We start from the raw sequence: 17,619 nt of genomic DNA, 5'->3' as shown, positions 1-17,619 counted from the left end.
GTACCTCAGCTTTCCCCCATGTGATCTGGAGATAGACTGTCAGCATCGTTCCGAGAATTTTTAAAAAGGCAATTCTGGTAAATCACCTAGCATGGCACTTGGCACTTAGGAAATGCTCAGTAAATATATGTGAATTAGGAAACATATACACATATGTGGACTTCCCTGTGGCTCAGACAGTAGAGAACCTGCCTGCAATGCAGGAGACCCGGGTTTGATCCCTGGGGTTGGGAAGATCCTCTGGAGAAGGGAATGGCAACCCACTGTAGTATTCTTGCCTGGAGAATTCCATGGACAGAGGAGCCTGGTGGGCTGCAGTCCATGGGATCGCAGAGTCAGACATGACCGAGCGACTAACACCACTACACACACATGTAGTTTTAACTTGGGTTCCCCAAAGAAGAGCCTGCGAGAAGGACTCCATACAGTGGTTTCTTTGGGAAGAGATTCCAGGAGGCAGGAGGAAGGGACAAAGTTGCTGCCATTGGCCACAGGGTCCATCCCACGGGGCAACCCAGGGAATCCTAGAGCAAGCCTGCCAGGATCATCCCCCAAGAGCTGGGGCATCTGTGTGTGTTTGATGTAGGTATATACAGAGTGAATGAGCCAGGATCTCAGCTCAGTATTTTTAAATGAAATATAATACACTCAACATTAGTCTGACGGCCAGTTGTTTGTTGTGAAATAGGAATGCTGAGGGATGACATACAAAGAAATTTTTAAAAGCACAGGAGTTTTTTTTTAAAGGATATCTTTTTTTATAATTGTGTTTATTTTTGACTGAGCTGGGGCTTCATTGTTGTGCAGGCTTTTCCCCAGTTGCAGTGAGTGGGGGCTCCTCTCTAGTTGACATGCGAGGGCTTCTCATTGCCGGGGCTTCTCTTGCTGCAGAGCACAGGCTCTGGGGCGCTCCAGCTTCAGTAGTGCAGCTCCTGGGGGCAGTAGCTGTGGCTCCCGGGCTCTGGAGCACAGGCTCAGTAGTTGTGGTGCACGGGCTTAGTTGCTCATGTCAGATCTTCCCTGATCAGGGATCAAACCCGAGCCTCCTGCCTTGGCAGGTGGATTCTTTACCACTGAACCACCAGGGAAGTCCCCAAGCACAGGATTTTAATTTTAAATGGTTCCACTGCACAGAGTTCTGTATTACTGAGCAGGGTTTTTTCCTTTCCTCTGCTTTGATGGAATGATAATAATATACTACTTCCTAGGGAGAATTAAATGCATAGCATTTAACACAGTTCCTGGACATAGCATGCCTTCCATAAATGGTAGCTATTTTGTGGTTGTTCTGATCATTGTTGTTATTATTGTATGCATAACTGGGACAGCAGAAAAGCACAACCTGTAGGTTTCAGGATGTGTAGCCAGCTTAGCCTAAGTCACAACATACCTGTAATTTATAGAAAGGGAACGAGAGGTTCTGAGTGGCTTTCTGCCTTGGACTTCCTGACACATCCTTAGCGAAGTTGTAGGAATTAGATCTGAGGGACCGTGGCGTCTGGCTACAAAGCTGGGCAGATGGCTAGACTAGCTGGCCCATCTTTTGTAAAATCTTGTATTGATCTGGATTTGGTTCAGTCTCTGTGGAGCCTTCCTAATGCCATGCTCACCCTCCCCAAAATGGTCTGCAGTGGCCTTTCCCCTCCATAGAGGGCACTCTCCAGTTTTGTCCTGGGGGGCCTTGCCCCTTCCGCAGTCCAGTCTCTTCCAGCTGGAGTTCCTAGTGCCGCCTGGAGACAGCCCTGCAGCACACAGCTCCCTCTTAATCACAGGTTCATGATTAAAAATACATTAAAGGACCAAGAAATGATTAAGAGATACAGCATCTTGCAAGTAAAACTGACATTTCCAGTTAGACCACAATTCTAAAGATCCACAGGGACCCTATTCTTCTGCTGAAAACATTAGGCTGATCACAGATTGGTTTCTGATGGTGCTTTCATCCTGGGCCCCAGGTCAAGATGAAAACGTCGCCTTTTGTAGCAGAACTTGACCCACCCTGCTATCTGAAAGTCTGGGGTTATGGCTTTGTGGCTTGGGTGACTTCACTGACAGCCTCATCCCAGTCCTTTGCTGTGTATTTGTGCCAGCAGTAGAGATCCCAGGAACATTGCCTTTTTAATGGCCCACGTTTACCTGGCTAGTCGTTACCTTGGCAAGGTCCTAAGGACAAGGACCCCCAGGAAGATGCCCAGCATGTGTGGCTCGAATTAGAGAGGCAGCATCTTTATCCAGTGCCCCAGCCCCCAGCAGTGTGGAAGCATAGATAGAGCAGTGGGCCCTGCCCTGCCTCAGTGGTGACCCTGGGCATCACCCCTTCGGGTCTCATCTGTTTGAACCAGGACCTGGACTCTGGTTCCCTGAGCTTGAACCTGTTGTTGTTTAGTTGCTAAGTTGTATCTGACTCTTTGTGACCCCACGGACTGTAGCCCGCCAGGCTCCTCTGTCCATGGAATTCTCCAGGCAAGAATACGGGAGTGGGTTGCCATTCCCTCCTCCAGGGGTACTTCCCAACCCAGGGGTCAAATAGTGTCTCCTACATTGGCAGGCGGATTCTTTACCACTGAGCCCCCCGGGAAGCCTAAGCTTGAACCTGCTATGCTTCAAAATCTTGGTCAGTCAACAGACAGGTGCTTTTAGTGCTGACGGTTCCCTCTCTTTCCCCCAACATCCAGTCTGAGAAGTTTGATCACTTGTCCGAGTTGGGCAGAAGAATCTTGGTACATCTTGTGCATCAGGAACCTCTCTAAGGAGCTCCACTTACTAGCGATGACAGCTACCATTTATGGAGTATGTACAAGGTGCTGGGGTGCTGTACTAAGCAGTTTATCTACATTATATTTCACCTTCACGATAATCATATTAATAGTTGAGGAAATGCGGGTTCCGGGAGATCAAAGAGGTTACTCAAGGAAACTAACATCACTGGATCCAAACCCAGCTAGGGCTGAGTCCAAAGCCTGTACTCCACGGCCTCAGCTAGAATGTTCCTCTTTTCTCTCCCACCTCTCCCTTTACCTCTTTCCTGAGGCTGGAGGCCAGTGACAGTTTGGGTGGGGAGGGAAGATCCATTCTTTCCTCCACGGTGGTGCTGGGGACCCCGTCCACTGATCTTGCACTGCTATTCAGAGACCACTCAGGGTCCAAAAATGTGGGCGTCTCAGAATCTCCATGGACCCTGTGTGTGTGTCGAAACTCAGGTGCAGTAAGGAAGAGCCCAGCCCTGCGGCCCTTCTTGGTGCTTTCTATAGACTTGCCTGACGATAGGATCCAGGAAGTTCTTTCTTGGCTTAGAAAGGCCAGAGCCTCCCTCTCCCTTGGTTTCAGGGGCTACAGGTGGCTCAGTGGAAAATCAGCTTGCCATTGGTGGCTCAATGGTGGCCGGTGGCTCAGCCTGCCAATGCAGGAGACTCAATTTCCCTCCCTGGGTCAGGAAGATCCCCTGGAGGAGGAAATGGCAACCCACTCCAGTATCCTTGCCTGGAGAATCCCATGGACAGAGGAGCCTGGTGGGCTACAAGTCCATGGGGTCTTAAGGAGCCGGACATGACTTAGCAACTCAATAAGAACACCAGGCTTCCGTTAAGCATCAACCATCCCACCTAGCTCAGAGGGAAGGGACTTCCTCAAGGCAGAATGAACTGCAGGCAGAGAGGAAATGGACGTCCAGTTTCTCTGGGAGCCTGCAGGTTTTGCCCGCTTACCTCTCCCCACTCTGTTGCATCTCTCAGCGGGGTCGCTCGGCCTCAGACCCTCACCCCGATCAGATGTCCCTCACAGACCCGCTGGCCTTTGTGCTTACTCGGCTGCCGCTAATGCAAAGAAAGCATGCATGAGTCGTGAGGACCCTTCTCCGGCGGGAGGAGGGGACCTTGTAACAGGGCTCCTGGCTCTGCGGATGTTAGGCACCAGGGCACACGTGCCAGCCCCTGTCCCACCTGGCACGCCCATCCTCCCCCAGTCGAGCCCCTCGCCCATTGCACTTCCAGGCTTGGAATTCAAGCAGGGCTCAGGGTTTTCTTTGAAGTTAGGCAATAAGGACAAATCTGACTTTTACATAAGGCAAGAAATTGTTCTATTCAAAACTCTCTTGAAGGCCAAGGGCAATTCACCAGTACGAAGGAACAGCAGGCCCCGAGGCCCGAAGGAAGGGAGGGGAGGTGGAGGAAAACAGAAGGTGGAGTGGTGGGGAGACTGACTCCAGCTTCCGAGGAGCGGCTTTTAGCTTTTATCGTAATGACCTGTGTTGACAATAACTGCTGCTATTTACCGACTCTCTCCTCTGTGGCAGACGTTTTCCTTCTGCGAGCTCATTTACTCCTTGCAGCCCCATCGAAGGTGGGCGTTCTTTTCTGCTTTTTATGGAGAAGGAAATGAAGCCTCTGAGAGGCGAAGTCATTTGTTCAAAGTCACCCATGGGCCAATGGAACAGTCTGGATTTGAGCTCAGCTTTTTCTGCCCCAAAGCCTGTGTGTTTTCCCTACACCCACTGCTTCACCCCCGTGTTGATCTGGTGGATTTACAAACTGTGTGCCAAGGGCAAGATCTAATGCTCTATGCTTCTGACAGTGTATCTCTTTACCATTTGATTTTTAAAATATGATGTGCAGGCATCCACGTAGATTATATTTTTTTAAAAAAGAATTTGAAACAGGAAAGAAAATTTATGGAAGGGATAGGGGAATAAGGAAGGATGGTGATAAAGAGGACTTCCCAGGTGGTGCTAGTGGTAAGGAACCTGCCTGCCGATGCAGGAAACATAATGAGATGTGGGTTCGATCCCTGGGTCAGGAAGATCTCCTGGAGAAGGGAATGGCAACCTGCTCCAGTATTCTTGCCTAGAGAATCTTATGGACAAAGGAGCCTGGTGGGCTGCAGTCCATGGGGTCGCAGAGAGTTGAACACAAATGAATTGACTTAGCACTCCGTGCGGTGATGAAGAGGACCTGATTTGCTAAGGAAATGTAGGTCTGATAAAGGGGAGATGACAGGGTGTGTGGTGCAGCCCATGGGGTCACACTGGCTGGTCTAGGGCTGATGGGGTGCAGGAAGGGGGTCCCCGCAATTTCCTGCTCCCACAGCATGCACTCAAGCAAGGGGTGTTTAGTTTGGACTAAATGGAAGGCAGCCTGGGGCAGCCGGGGATCTAGGTCTGACCTTTGGAGCCCTAACTTCCGGTTCCAATTCTGTCACAAAATAGATTGAGTCTGCAAGAGGAATGTAGTGGGTTGAAAAACGATATTCACATCTTAGTGCCTGGAAATTCTAAATTACTTTAAAGATCAACAGAGTGAATATTATATGACCAAAGGTGTGATTAGCCTTGCCTTGTGGCTCAGATGGCAAAGAATTCGCCTGCAGTATAGGAGACCCAGGTTTGATCCCTGGGTCAGGAAAGATTCCCTGAAGAAGGAAATGGCAACCCATTCCAGTATTCTTGCCTGGGGAATTCCATGGACAGAGGAGCATGCCAGGCTACAGTCCATGGGGTCGCAAAGAGTTGGACATGAATGAGGGACTAAAGCTTTCAAAGTGTGATTAAATTAATGAAAGCTTACCCTGGATTGTCCAGATAGGCTCTCAGTACAGTCAACTGTGTCCTTATGAGATGGACACACAGAGGCGAGAAGGCCATGTGACCCCAGAGGCAGAGGTGGAGAGATGAGGCCACAAGTCAAGGAACACAGGGAACCCCCCGAAGCCTGATGAGCAGGAACAGATTCTTCCCTGGAACCTCGGAGGGAGCCTGGCCTTGCTGGCACCTTGATTTTGGACCTGCAGCCTCCTGATTTCTCTGAGAAATAGATTTCTCTGATTTTGTGCCTCCCCATTTGTGATGATTTGTTACAGCAGGCGTAGGAAATACAAGTCATTTCCCTCTCTCACCTCAGTTTCCTCGACTGTAGACTAAGAAGATTCAGCCTCCCAGTTCTGACATTCTCCCCATCATTCTCTGAGCTGGCGATCCCCACGGGAGCGTGGGGCTCCATTCTCCGGGGCGGGACCCCTTCCACGTGACACCTCATGTCTAAACAGGCCAGCTTTCCCCTCTGGGGAGCACAGCTTGTTGAGTCCAGATGACTTTTTGCCGTTACTCAGCCGCCAAGTCATGTCCACCTCTTTGAGACCCCAAGGACTGCAGCACACCAGGCCTCCCAGTCCCTCACCATCTCTGGGGGTTTTGCCCAAGTTCATGTCCGTTGAATCGGTGATGCCATCCAACCATCTCATCCTTTCTGACTTTGCCAAGAGTCAAATACCACCTCAAGACAGTTCGTTTTCTCTTATTGTTAATTGCTAGAAAAATATTCTGCCTTACCCCAGGGAAGCTATCCAAATAATTCTGACCTCTCTGTGGATTTCAAAGAAAGCATTCAGTCCCTGTTTTCTCCTTGCTTCCAAACAGTCCCTGACGCTTGAGGGACCGTGGTGAAGGGAGGGCCACAAAATTTGCTCCGGGGGGCTACTAGAGAAAGGCAGTGCCAAGGTCGTGGGCTCACCACAACGGCTTCAGGCTCCCTTGCCCACCCTATCACAGCACACCGCTACCCGAATGGCTGCCTGGAGCCTCCAGTTATGTGATTTGGGAGCCTCATTTACAATCACCATTAACCAGAAAAGCCACATGACTGCTCTGTGCCTGCAGAGCCAAGTGTCATACAGTATTCACAGAAACCAGAGGGCTGGAGGCGGTGGCACGGGAAAACCTTTAGACTGAAGCTCAGGGAGTGACTCAGGGACCAGCTTCAGTCCCCCCTTATCTTCCTCCACTGGTCTCCCCCATTCCCCCATTCCCTCCCTACCACCCACCTCCCTACCACCCCCGTCTAAGGCGCTAATAGAGCCTCCAGCCTGGACAGCAAAGGAAGATGCTGAAATGTCCAGCGGATGGGGGATGGGACCCTCAGAGGTGGCTGTGTCAGGAAGAGCTGAGAAACCCACGTGCTGGCTACTAAACCATCTTGAACTGCCGGAAACTAGGCATTCAGGCTGAACACTCCAAGGTCGCCTTTACATCTCTAAAAACAACATTCAGGTCTTTAGCTTCCCTTCTTGCCTGCCACGCTGTGTCAGTTAGTGAAAGCCCTGAGGCCGGAACAGGATTTCCAAAGGTTAGCCCCTGAACAGTCGAGGTGCTGGAGGTGAGGTTTGCCTTGGTTTTCCCTTGATGATCCCCTCCCCCAACTCCATGCAGCCCCTACCGCATCCCCACCATCACTCAGCACACATCCCTCCATATGGCTTGGTCTCAGAATGAAAAGCAGGTGGATGCTGCAAGTCCTGGTACTAAAATGCCCTAATTTTAGATTTAGTGTCTGCTAGGCTTCCCAGGTGAGAAGGCAATGGCACCCCACTCCAGTACTCTGGCCTGGAAAATCCCATGGACGGAGGAGCCTGGTGGGCTGCAGTCCATGGGGTTGCTACTAGTCGGACAAGACTGAGCGACTTCACTTTCACTTTTCACTTTCACACATTGGAGAAGGAAATGGCAACCCACTCCAGTGTTCTTGCCTGGAGAATCCCAGGGACGGCGGAGCCTGGTGGGCTGCCTTCTATGGGGTCGCACAGAGTCGGACACGACTGAAGTGACTTAGCAGCAGCAGGCTTCCCAGGTGGTGCCAGTGGTAAAGGATCCACCTGCTAGTGCAGGAGATGCAAGAGATCTGGGTTTGATCCCTGGGTCAGGAAGATCCCCTGGAGAAGGGCATGGCAACCACTCCAGTATTCTTGTCTGTAGAATCCCATGGGCAGAGGAGCCTGGTGGGGTCACAAAAGAGTCAGACACAACTGAAGCAACTTAGCATGCACGGGCACTTAAAGCCCACACTGTCCTATATGTCCCTCCCACTGTGTGTGTGTGCATGGCTCTGAGTGTGTGTGTGTGTGTGTGTGTGTGTGTCTATAGACTCAAGGTTAATGGGTTACAACAGAAAAGGGCTCTGGGGATTGGACCCACTGGATGGAGGCATGAATAGCCTCCCAGGAGCGGTAGGGAGGTTAGGGCCTTTTGGAAGTTTGCCAGAAAGACTTTTGTGAGACTTGTTTCAGAACCTGGTTTATCAAGTGCTGTGGTTACAGGGAGGAAGTCTCCTAGCCAGCCCCGGCTCAGCGCCAGTCGGCTTGGGAAGTGCTGAGCTCTGACCCCAGAGGGGCTCTGGCGGCCACTGCAGACACTTCCCTGGAGAGGCCAGGGTACACAGACTGGCCAGTCCACTCTTCAAAGGGCACCGCTGGAGATGGGGCAGGAGCAGAGAGGGCTGCCTGGGACAGGGCATTGTCCAAGCAGCGAGTGTGGATGGGAGAGGAGCCAGGAGAGAAAGGCTTTTTTGGTTTGGAAACGAGCAAAGGACAGGAGGGAGAAAGTGGTGCTAAATCAGGACATGAGCCTGCGCCCTGCTCGGTGCCAGTCTGCAGCCCCTGGGCCACATTTCAGTGACCTCCATGAGCAAGGAAGCAGATGGCAGCCAGGCAAGATCACCAGCTCCTTGGCGGTCACTTTCCATGGGCTGGGACGGAGAAGTGGGGGGCCTGATCCCTTCAAGGAGCCACCTCTATAGGCAGAGACAGACAGACACAGGACAACACAGAGTGCCGTCTGCAGTCTACGGAGCCGGCTCTGCAATGGATTCTGCTTGAAGCAGGAGAACCTCTTATTTCAGGCCAGTGACTCTAAAAACCCCTTTTAAGTAGGATGGGCTTAAGGAGTGTAATGGGTTTAACTGGGTTGTCTGCATTCCCCGGGAAGGTCTTTGCCCTCCACTTAGAAGCACGCTTCTAGAACAAGCTTGCTTGAAGGAATCCCAGGTTACTGAGTAAATCGCCATAATGAGATTGAGGATGAAGGTGACCTATAGAAGCATGGTAAATACATGGTTTTCTCTGCTCAGTAAGTGATTTTTGATTATAACTCAGCACTTGCCTGAAGTACTGCTAGCATTCTCAGGAAAGCGCAGGAAAGGACAAAGTGCAAAAATGAGTCCACAAAAAAAACACAGGCTTCCCAGTTCCTCTTGGTAGCAACACACAACCCAGAAACTTGAAAGCAAGGTTGTGGTCCCTGTGTCCTTGGTCACCATATCATGTACCGGCCTGTCATACAAAGTGCGGGGAAGCTCCGCAGATCAATAGCCATTCTGGTTTAACATTGCCACAACTTTTTTTTTTCTTTTAAAAAAGACTTTTTCTTCCTACGTGGATTGCAGCTTTTTACATCCAAGGCATATTTCCGTGGCCTGTCTGTGGAAAGGAATGGTTGGAAGGAGCACTTTCTTTTGCGGTTTTATGCACTTCTTAATATCCATGATGGAGCAGCAGTGTTCCTAGAGAATTGTGCCTTTAAAAGCTCCAAAAAAAAAAGCTCCAAGCTGTTAGCTCTCAGGTTGGAGAAGTAGGTAGAACTTAGCTGCTGGGCCACCTGGAGCATGGATGAGACTTTCACAGAGGCATCCTGGGCTGCAGAGGTCTGTCTGCACCTGGCACAGCCTCTATAAATGCTGTGTGTCCTCTCGCACCCCCTGGTAACATGAGCATCCCTCAGTTTGATTTGTTTATCTGTGAGGACACTCATCTGGGCAAAATCTCTAAGTGGCTTTTTATGGGAAATGAAAAGTCACATGAGTATGTACATGACAAAGTGAGCCATGGAAAACAGCCTCTCAAAGCACGTGTCACCTATTTTTATATTACTGCTTAACCAGTCCATTCTAAAGGAGATCAATCCTGGGTGTTCTTTGGAAGCTGAAACTGCAATACTTTGGCCACCTCATGCGACGAGTTGACTCACTGGAAAAGACTCTGATGCTGGGAAAGGTTGGGGGCGGGAGGAGAAGGGGACGACGGAGAATGAGATGGCTGGATGGCATCACCGACTCTGTGGACATGAGTTTGAGTGAACTCCAGGAGTTGGTGATGGACAGGGAGGCCTGGCGTGCTGTGATTCATGGGGTCACGGAGAGTTGGACACGACTGAGCGACTGAACTGACTGACTGACTGACTGATATAGTTTCTAAGTGGCTGAAGGCTTTAAGTAATAACTTTTGAAATTCCTAATGGAACCCTACAAATAATGTGCAATAATATAATTTGGAGGGTGGAGGGGAGTGTTAATAAAGCCCATCTACCTGGAGTATCCCTTCACAGCCTCATAGAGCCGTGGAGGAGGCAGGCTAGAGATTCATTGGTTCATTTGGAAGATGAAGAAGGGAAGGCTCAGAGACATTCAAGGTCACATAGCTGGTCAGCACTGATCTAAGATGTCCAACCCTGACTCTGGAATCCTGAGTTTGGGCAGAAGGACTGCCTGTCAAAATCCAGGCTGACATCACTGAAACAAGCACGGATGATTTTCAGTCCATCCCCTACCAAGCTCTTAGCACCCTGTTCCCCCTCCATCACCAGCTGCAGCCAACGAACCATATAAATCGAAACTTTGGAAACGCTAAGTCTCATAAACAATTTGCAAAGGTTTTAAAATGCAAAGCAGGAATAAACAGAATTTCTTGCCACAGGGAAGTAACAAATGTAAAGTGACAAAATAATGGGAGTTTGAAGGCGGTCTCAAAAGTAGTCATAAAACGGAATTCAGAATCATATTTTAACGCGTACATCATACACTCACTTTGCCAAGGATGACTGGGGGTGAATTCGCATTTATAAAAGTAAGCCATGAAGGAAAAAAGAAAGAGGGGAATGAGGGGAAGAGGGGAGGGTGGAGGGGGAGATGGGGAAGAGCGAGCGGGAGAGGGGCAGAGCAGTTGAGATGGTGTCCATCACAGCTTGCCTACTGCAGAAAATCTCTTCCTAGTCCGGAGCACCTTAGTGGTCTCAAGGTGGTCCATCACCCTTCCATCCAGGACCCGCCTGGGCACATGGCCCCAGGGGCTCCGGGCAGCTGTCCCTCCTGGGGACTTCCAGGAATTTTGCGAGGAGGTACCCATTAGCACTGGCCTGCAGGGCTCCAGCTGAGGAGACTGCAGGAGTTTATAAAGTGGCGAGCAACAAGCAATAAGACCTGCCCCACGGCAGTGGTCGGAATGACAGAGCTGTGCTCGCAGAGACTGTTCCTTTGCTTAGAGGTGCCCTTCCCCCCGCTTCGCTCAGCCTCGGGTATAATGAGAGCAACTCCCAAACGAGTCCATCGTTTATTCTGGGACGGCGCCCAGGCGGCCGCGACTTTCTCACCGGGCTGCGGGGGAGTTCAGCTGCGTCCCCGCACCGCCCCCTGCCGCCCCGCCAGCCCGTCCTCCCTCCTCCCCGAGCCTAGGGGCTCTCCGTTCATCGCCCCCTCGTCTTGGCGGGGGCTGTGGAGCGGTCCCTCGAGCCCGTGGGGAGGCTGTCCTCTTAAAGGGCGCTGACCTAAAGGCGGAGATGTGAGGGCCGCAGCGCCTGCTGTGACTCCAGCAGCGGCGGCTCCGAGCGGGGTTCATTACGATGCTACTGGAACAATCTGCCTGCTCTGGGTCCTCGGTACACCAGGCGCAGCCAGCTCTCAGCAAGCAAAGAAGACGAACTCCTACCGGCACCCCCGCCCCGCGCCCCCCAGGCTGAGTCTGAGCACAGGGAAACACACTCTGCAGAAAGCGTCCCCTCCCCAGCTCCCAGACCCCTGTCTGGTGCGGGGGGAAGGGGTCCTGTCCCGCGACCCCCCAGCCCAGCTACTTCAGGAGCAACCAGAGGGGCTTCAGAAACCCGAGTGCTTGCCTGCCTGCCTTTCCAGCACACGGGACAGCCTGCAGCGTGGGTAACTTTTCAAACCCTCTCTCCTAAACGCTTGCCCACAAATATTTGGGAGAGGGAGGGGGACGCCCCCTGCTCCCTCCAACACCCTCATCTCTGACACCCCCCACCCCCACCCCCGACTCCTACAGCGTGGGGGAAAAGAAATAGACGCTGACTCCAGTCGCCCCTGCCAGGCAGGGAAACAAACACACACCGTCGCGAGAGCATCCACACACCCAGAGAGGGAGAAGGAACAGAGCACGGGCTCGGGGTACCCAACACCGCGTTGTGTAGCAGAGGGACGACCTTTGCCTGGAGCGCCCCGGGCTCCGTGGGAGGGTCCCTGACGCCACTCCCCCCCACACACCTCCTCCCCGCCCCCGAGGAAGGACTTGAACCCGAGCCGCGGGAACATCAAATGGTGGCCAGCCACTCACCTTTAGGTTGTGCGTGGGGTTTACAACGCAGACAAGTTGCCCGGCGGCGGAGAACACCCGTTTAGCCTTGTTGTGCTGAAAGCGGAGGTGAATGAGATCTAACACAGCCCCAAAGCACTGGGTGAAGAAAAGCATCACAACTTTTTGGGGGGGATGATTGGCACAGGAAGGTGGCGGAGGAAGCCGTTAAGTCCTTGGGCTCTGGAAGGCGCGCAGCCTCTGAGACACTCGCTCCAGCCCGGCTTAGCATGCCTTCATATTCATCATCAAAATAAGACGGTTAGAATCTTGCAGCAGTGAGGCGGCCAATCAAAAGGACAGAAATGTTATCCTTGAGGTGCAGAGACAGCCAATAACAAATGCCTCCTCTACCGAAACTCCCTGATGAATTGAGCCTGGCGGAGAATGTATTATTGAACATTACCATAGATCAGCACATTGCATTTATCTTGTGATTACAGCCAACCATACATAATGCCGGGGAGATAGGCTGACAAAATTGATTGCTTAATGTGTCTCATTTATTAATTGACTTAATTTAACATGAGAGCCTTTATTAATGCGCTGGCAAAAACGTGAAGCATTTAAACCGCCAAATAGTAAAACACCCCGCTCCAAAGTAGGCAGATGGATAAGGCAGATCGTGGCTCCGATTCACCAGAGCTGCTTGGGAGAAAATCAAATATTACAAGACTCCTCCGATTCCAGATAAGGATTTGGCAGCGGTAGAATCGTGCATCTTTCAATCTTGAGCTCTGACTCTCTCTGCGATTTGGATTTCAGCCCCTTGATAAATCTTACTCTCCACTCTTTATCAAAGAGAAAGCATTCCTGACAAATGCATTTGGAGTTGGAGGGGGGAAAATGTGTATGTATATCCGTAATACTGTAATTACTGAAGCCTGAAAGTATTAAAGCATAAAAGTGTACAGTGTATGCTTCTAAAAATAATGAAATTCCTCATGCATGAATGCACACACAGAGGAAAAAGCTACACGGAGAGGAGAGCGGCTTGTAAATCAGCAAAATAATTACAGATGTGGAGGGCTTTTGCTTGTCATTCATTTGCATATTGGTGGGCAGCAAATTGCTAATTAACCACTAGATTGTTGGAGACATTAAAATAGAGATTAAGAGCAGCATACCAGATACCACATCTTTGCTTGTCTCTGTAAATGCCAGCAGCGCATTTCTGTACCAGAGCAGGCAGAGGGCATTCCAGTCCTCAGACTGCACTCCGTCTCTCTTCAAAACTGGGCTGGGGAGGGGTGCTTAAGCCCACCTACTTGTTCTAGAAGAAAGGCTGTGAGCAGTACATGAGGAGTCTTAGAGTTTGGGGCGGACAAGCTCTGATGACTTAGTCATTCTTTGGGGCTCACGCAGGAGAGAGGCGTGTGTTGTGTTTCCCATCCTCTTTGGCTGTTTCTCCGGTGGGAAGTCAGCCTACACCCAGCAAGCCTGAGTATCAGGCTTGGGTGTGAGTTATACCCAGAGTGTGAGAGCACATTGCTCCTTCCTGAATGGCTCTCGCTCCACTCGGGCTGCTGTGCTTGGGTTGTGATGTAGGCAAAGCTTACACATAGCTGGGACAGCGATATCTGTGACCTGGTAAGGCAATTAAACCAGCTACTGATTGAAGTAAAGAGAGAAAAAAAAAAATGCACAGGTTTCCTGAAACCAGGACAAAGCCCAGATGTTCATTTTCAATTGAGTTTAAAACCAAAGCATTGTGTTCAGAAACGAATAAGCCAAGCGCCCATTAAAATGAAAACTACACTTTCTAAGATAATTGCACTGGCATAAAGTTAGAAGATGACAACATTTGAACTGATTAGAACCTCATCAATGTGATAATTTTATAGGATATGAGTCCCTGGACCCACGAGTTCATTATGTGCTCAGTTGCTGCAGCCATGTCTGACTCTGTGCAACCCCATGGACTGTAGCCTGCCAGACTCCTCTGTCCCTGGGATTTTCCCGGCAAGAGTACTGGAGTGGGTTGCCATGCCCTCTTCCAGGAAATCTTCCTGACCCAGGGATTGAACCTGTATCTCCTGCATTGCAGGCAAATTCTTTCCTGCTGAGCCACAGGGGAAGTCCCGTTCATTGTACAATTCATAAATAAGAGTTGATGGTCTATACTGCTGGAGTTCTTTTTCTATGGTTTTCATTTTCCAGAGTAAGTTTTTAGCAGGAAAACCTTCAGTATTCTTTTATCGTCTTCCTTAAAAATATAAAAATAAAAGTTAGCATATACTCCCATGGATTCCTTAAAGATGCAGTTCATAATTCAGAAGGTTCAAACTTTCTCTTTCGATATCCTTTGTTAGAATGGAACTATTATGCAGTTTATTTCTCCCTTTGGGTAACCTCAGACAGGTTTCTTGAAGCCTCACTGAGGCTCAGTTTCCACTCCTGTAACATAGGGATAATAACAACTTATTTCTCTCTCGAGGTTACTGGGAAGACTAAGATATGATGTATCTGGAAGAACCCAGCCCAGTGCCTGATTCAAAGCAGCCTCTCAATTCTTGAGCCTATTGAGTGTCTTTAGTGGAAGAGTGATTATTTCCAGAATGTTTTTCCTTCCTGCTCTGTGAATTATTTTCCCCCGTGGATGTTCACCCTACCATCCAGTGCCATGGAAGCACTGGGCATGATAAGAACAGACTTGACTCTCGCTATGTTCTTTTTTTCTCTAGCTGGGTCTCTGTTGCTGCACACAGACTTTCTCTGGTTGCGGCAAGTGGGGTCTCCTCTCTGGTTGTGGTGCATGGGCTTCCCATTGCTGTGACTTCTCTTGCTGTGCAGCACAGTCCCTAGAGGGCGGGCTTAGCTGTTGTGGGGCATGGACTTGGTTGCTCAGAGGCAGGTGGGGTCTTCCTGGATCAGGGATTGAACTGGTGTCCCCTGCATTGCAAGACAGATTCTTAACCACTGGACCACCAGGGAAGCCCTTGCTACGTTCTTAAGTGTATTACTTGGTATCAAGTGGACATTGGGCTTGGGAATGAGGTCTGAAGGGCTAAGGAGTGCATATTGACATCAGTGACTGACTAAGCAGTGCCACAGATATGCTAGTAAGGATGCTTTTTCTTAACCCCAGACCTAACCTCTTGTTCTAATTCTCTACCCCTAAATTGGTTTGCATAACTCTGTTTTCAAATATTAAGCTTATCCATCTGTTCTCAGAATCAGTCCTCAAAAGAATCATCCATTGGGAAATGTCTGAAGCTAACCCTGGTAACAGATTCTCATGGTGGATGTGCCCAAAATACGGTGGCACAAACAAGCCTTCGAGCAGAGCTTTAGAGCTGCTTTGCCCCTCGCCACTAAGTCGGCCCCTTGGCGGTAGCCACACCAACCCTCCGGCTGTACCGCAACACCTAAGGTTCCCCTTCACCTCCTTAGCAACCAGATTTACATTTTATCTGGACCAGAACGTCTCAGAGATTGGTGATTAGAGAAATTTGAGTTGGAAGCCTACATTGCTACTTATTGCTGCTGCTGCTGCTGCTGCTAAGTCACTTCAGTCGTGTCCGACTCTGTGTGACCCCATAGACGGAAGCCCACCAGGCTCCCCTGTCCCTGGGATTCTCCAGGCAAGAACACTGGAGTGGGTTGCCATTTCCTTCTCACTTATTGCTACTTTGGGCAAATTATGTGATCTCACTGATGCTTAGTTTTGTTTGTCTGTAAAAATGAAGCTAATGACTCCCTTGAAAAGTAGTTTAAAGACGAAGCGAGACAATGTAAGTACAATAACCAGCCCAATGACTGGTTTTAATAATAACTTTAGTGAGAAGGTATTATCATTATTATCATCTTCCCATTAAAATTATTTTCGTCCACGTCTGGTGAGCATGTGGAACAACCAAAATTCTCATGCCCTGCTGGAAACCACGTTGGAAAACTGCTTGGAAGCATCTAGTAAAGCCAAACATATGGCTACCCTATAATCCTGAAAGGTGAAAGGGTTAGTCTCTCAGTTAGTAAAAGAGTTGGTTTGACTCTTTGCTACCCCATGGACTGTAGCCCACCAGGCTCTCTGTCCATGGGGATTCTCCAGGAAAGAATACTGGAGTGGGTTGCCATGCCCTCCTCCAGGGGATCTTCCTGACCCAGAGATCAAACCCAAGTCTCCTGCATTGTGGGCAGACTCTACTGTCTGAGCCACCAGGGAATCTGATGATGACCAGCAAACCTCCAGAAGCCAAGCGAGAGGCATGGGACACATTCTCCCTCACAGACTCCAGGAGAAACCGACCCTGAGGACATGTCAACCTCAGACTTCTCACATATTTCCAGAACTGTCCTATAATAGAAGGCTGCCGTGAAAGCCAGTCAGATTGTGATACTTTATCATGGCAGCCCAAGAGAACAATACAATGGGTATATCCATTTGGTGGAAATTCTTTAGGCTGTGAACTTAAAAAAAAATAATTATTGATTTTGGGCGGTGCTGGGTCTTTGTTGTAGCCTTTCTCCAGTTGTGGCCAGTGGGTTGCGCAGGCTTCTCACTGTGCTGGCTTCTCTTGTTTCAGAGCTCGGGCTCTAGGTGCTCGGGCTCTAGGCGCACGGGCTTCAGTAGTTGCAACGCGTGGGCTCAGTTGTCATGCATGGGGTTCATTGCTCCACAGTGTGTGGGATCTTCCAGGACTAGGGATCAAACTTATGTTCCCGGCACTGGCAGGCAGATTCTTATCCACTGTACCACCAGGGAAGTCTGGCTATGAACTAATGATCAGTGAACTTTTCTGTATGTGTGATATACGCCCCAAATATATTGAAATAATGTGTGGATGAGCAAATAATCGAATTTTGAAGTACTGGAATATTCATAAAGATTTCAAAAGACTATTGAAGTAATCACAAAGGAAAATACTTGATTACATAAAATGATAAACTCTACACAAAATAATGTCTAACAACTAACATTGAAAAAACTCAAAATATTGAGGGATATATTTGTAGCAGTTATAACAACAACAGATTTGTATTCCTAATAAAGGCCTCTTATGTGTGTATTTTAAAGAACTAAAATTATATAGAATAGACAAAGGAAATAAACAGGGTAAAGAGAAGAAGAAATTTAAAAATTCATAAATGAATAATAAATATTCAATAGAACTGGAAATCAGAGAAGTGCATGAAGCAAGATAGCATCTTTTACGTGTCAAATTGGCACTTCTTCTTTTTAAACAATCATATTCAGGGCTGATGAATCTTAATTGAGACTGACAGTCTCCTCTGCTGCTGATGAGACTAATAATACCAAACATTCACATTCTTGATAGAGGGCTTCCCTGGTGGCTCAGTGGTAGAGAACCCACCTGCCAATGCGGGAGACATGGGTTCAAACCCTAGCTGTGGAAGATCCCACATATCCCACATACCAGGGAACAACTAAGCACATACACCACAACTACTGAGCCTGTGTTCTGGAACGCTGGGACTGCAACT

General features: G+C 49.4%; 1 protein-coding gene across 1 annotated transcript in view; it reads right to left on the bottom strand.

Annotated features, from left to right (window-relative positions):
• Positions 1 to 12,391, bottom strand: part of SIAH3 (siah E3 ubiquitin protein ligase family member 3) — a 71,915-nt gene extending 59,524 nt beyond the window's left edge. Inside the window, exon 1 of the mRNA XM_055426818.2 lies at positions 12,157 to 12,391. Within this exon, the coding sequence (XP_055282793.2) occupies positions 12,157 to 12,291 (135 nt within the window). The 5' untranslated portion in view covers positions 12,292 to 12,391. The remainder of the gene's footprint in view (positions 1 to 12,156) is intronic.
• Positions 12,392 to 17,619: the final 5,228 nt, after the last annotated feature.

This window comes from Moschus berezovskii, chromosome 13 (assembly GCF_049115385.1).
Source record: "Moschus berezovskii isolate FMDL1 chromosome 13, NW_MosBer_1.0, whole genome shotgun sequence".
NCBI lineage: Eukaryota > Metazoa > Chordata > Mammalia > Artiodactyla > Moschidae > Moschus > Moschus berezovskii.
Note: the sequence above shows the minus strand (reverse complement) of the source record. Positions and strands in the feature narration are given on the sequence as shown.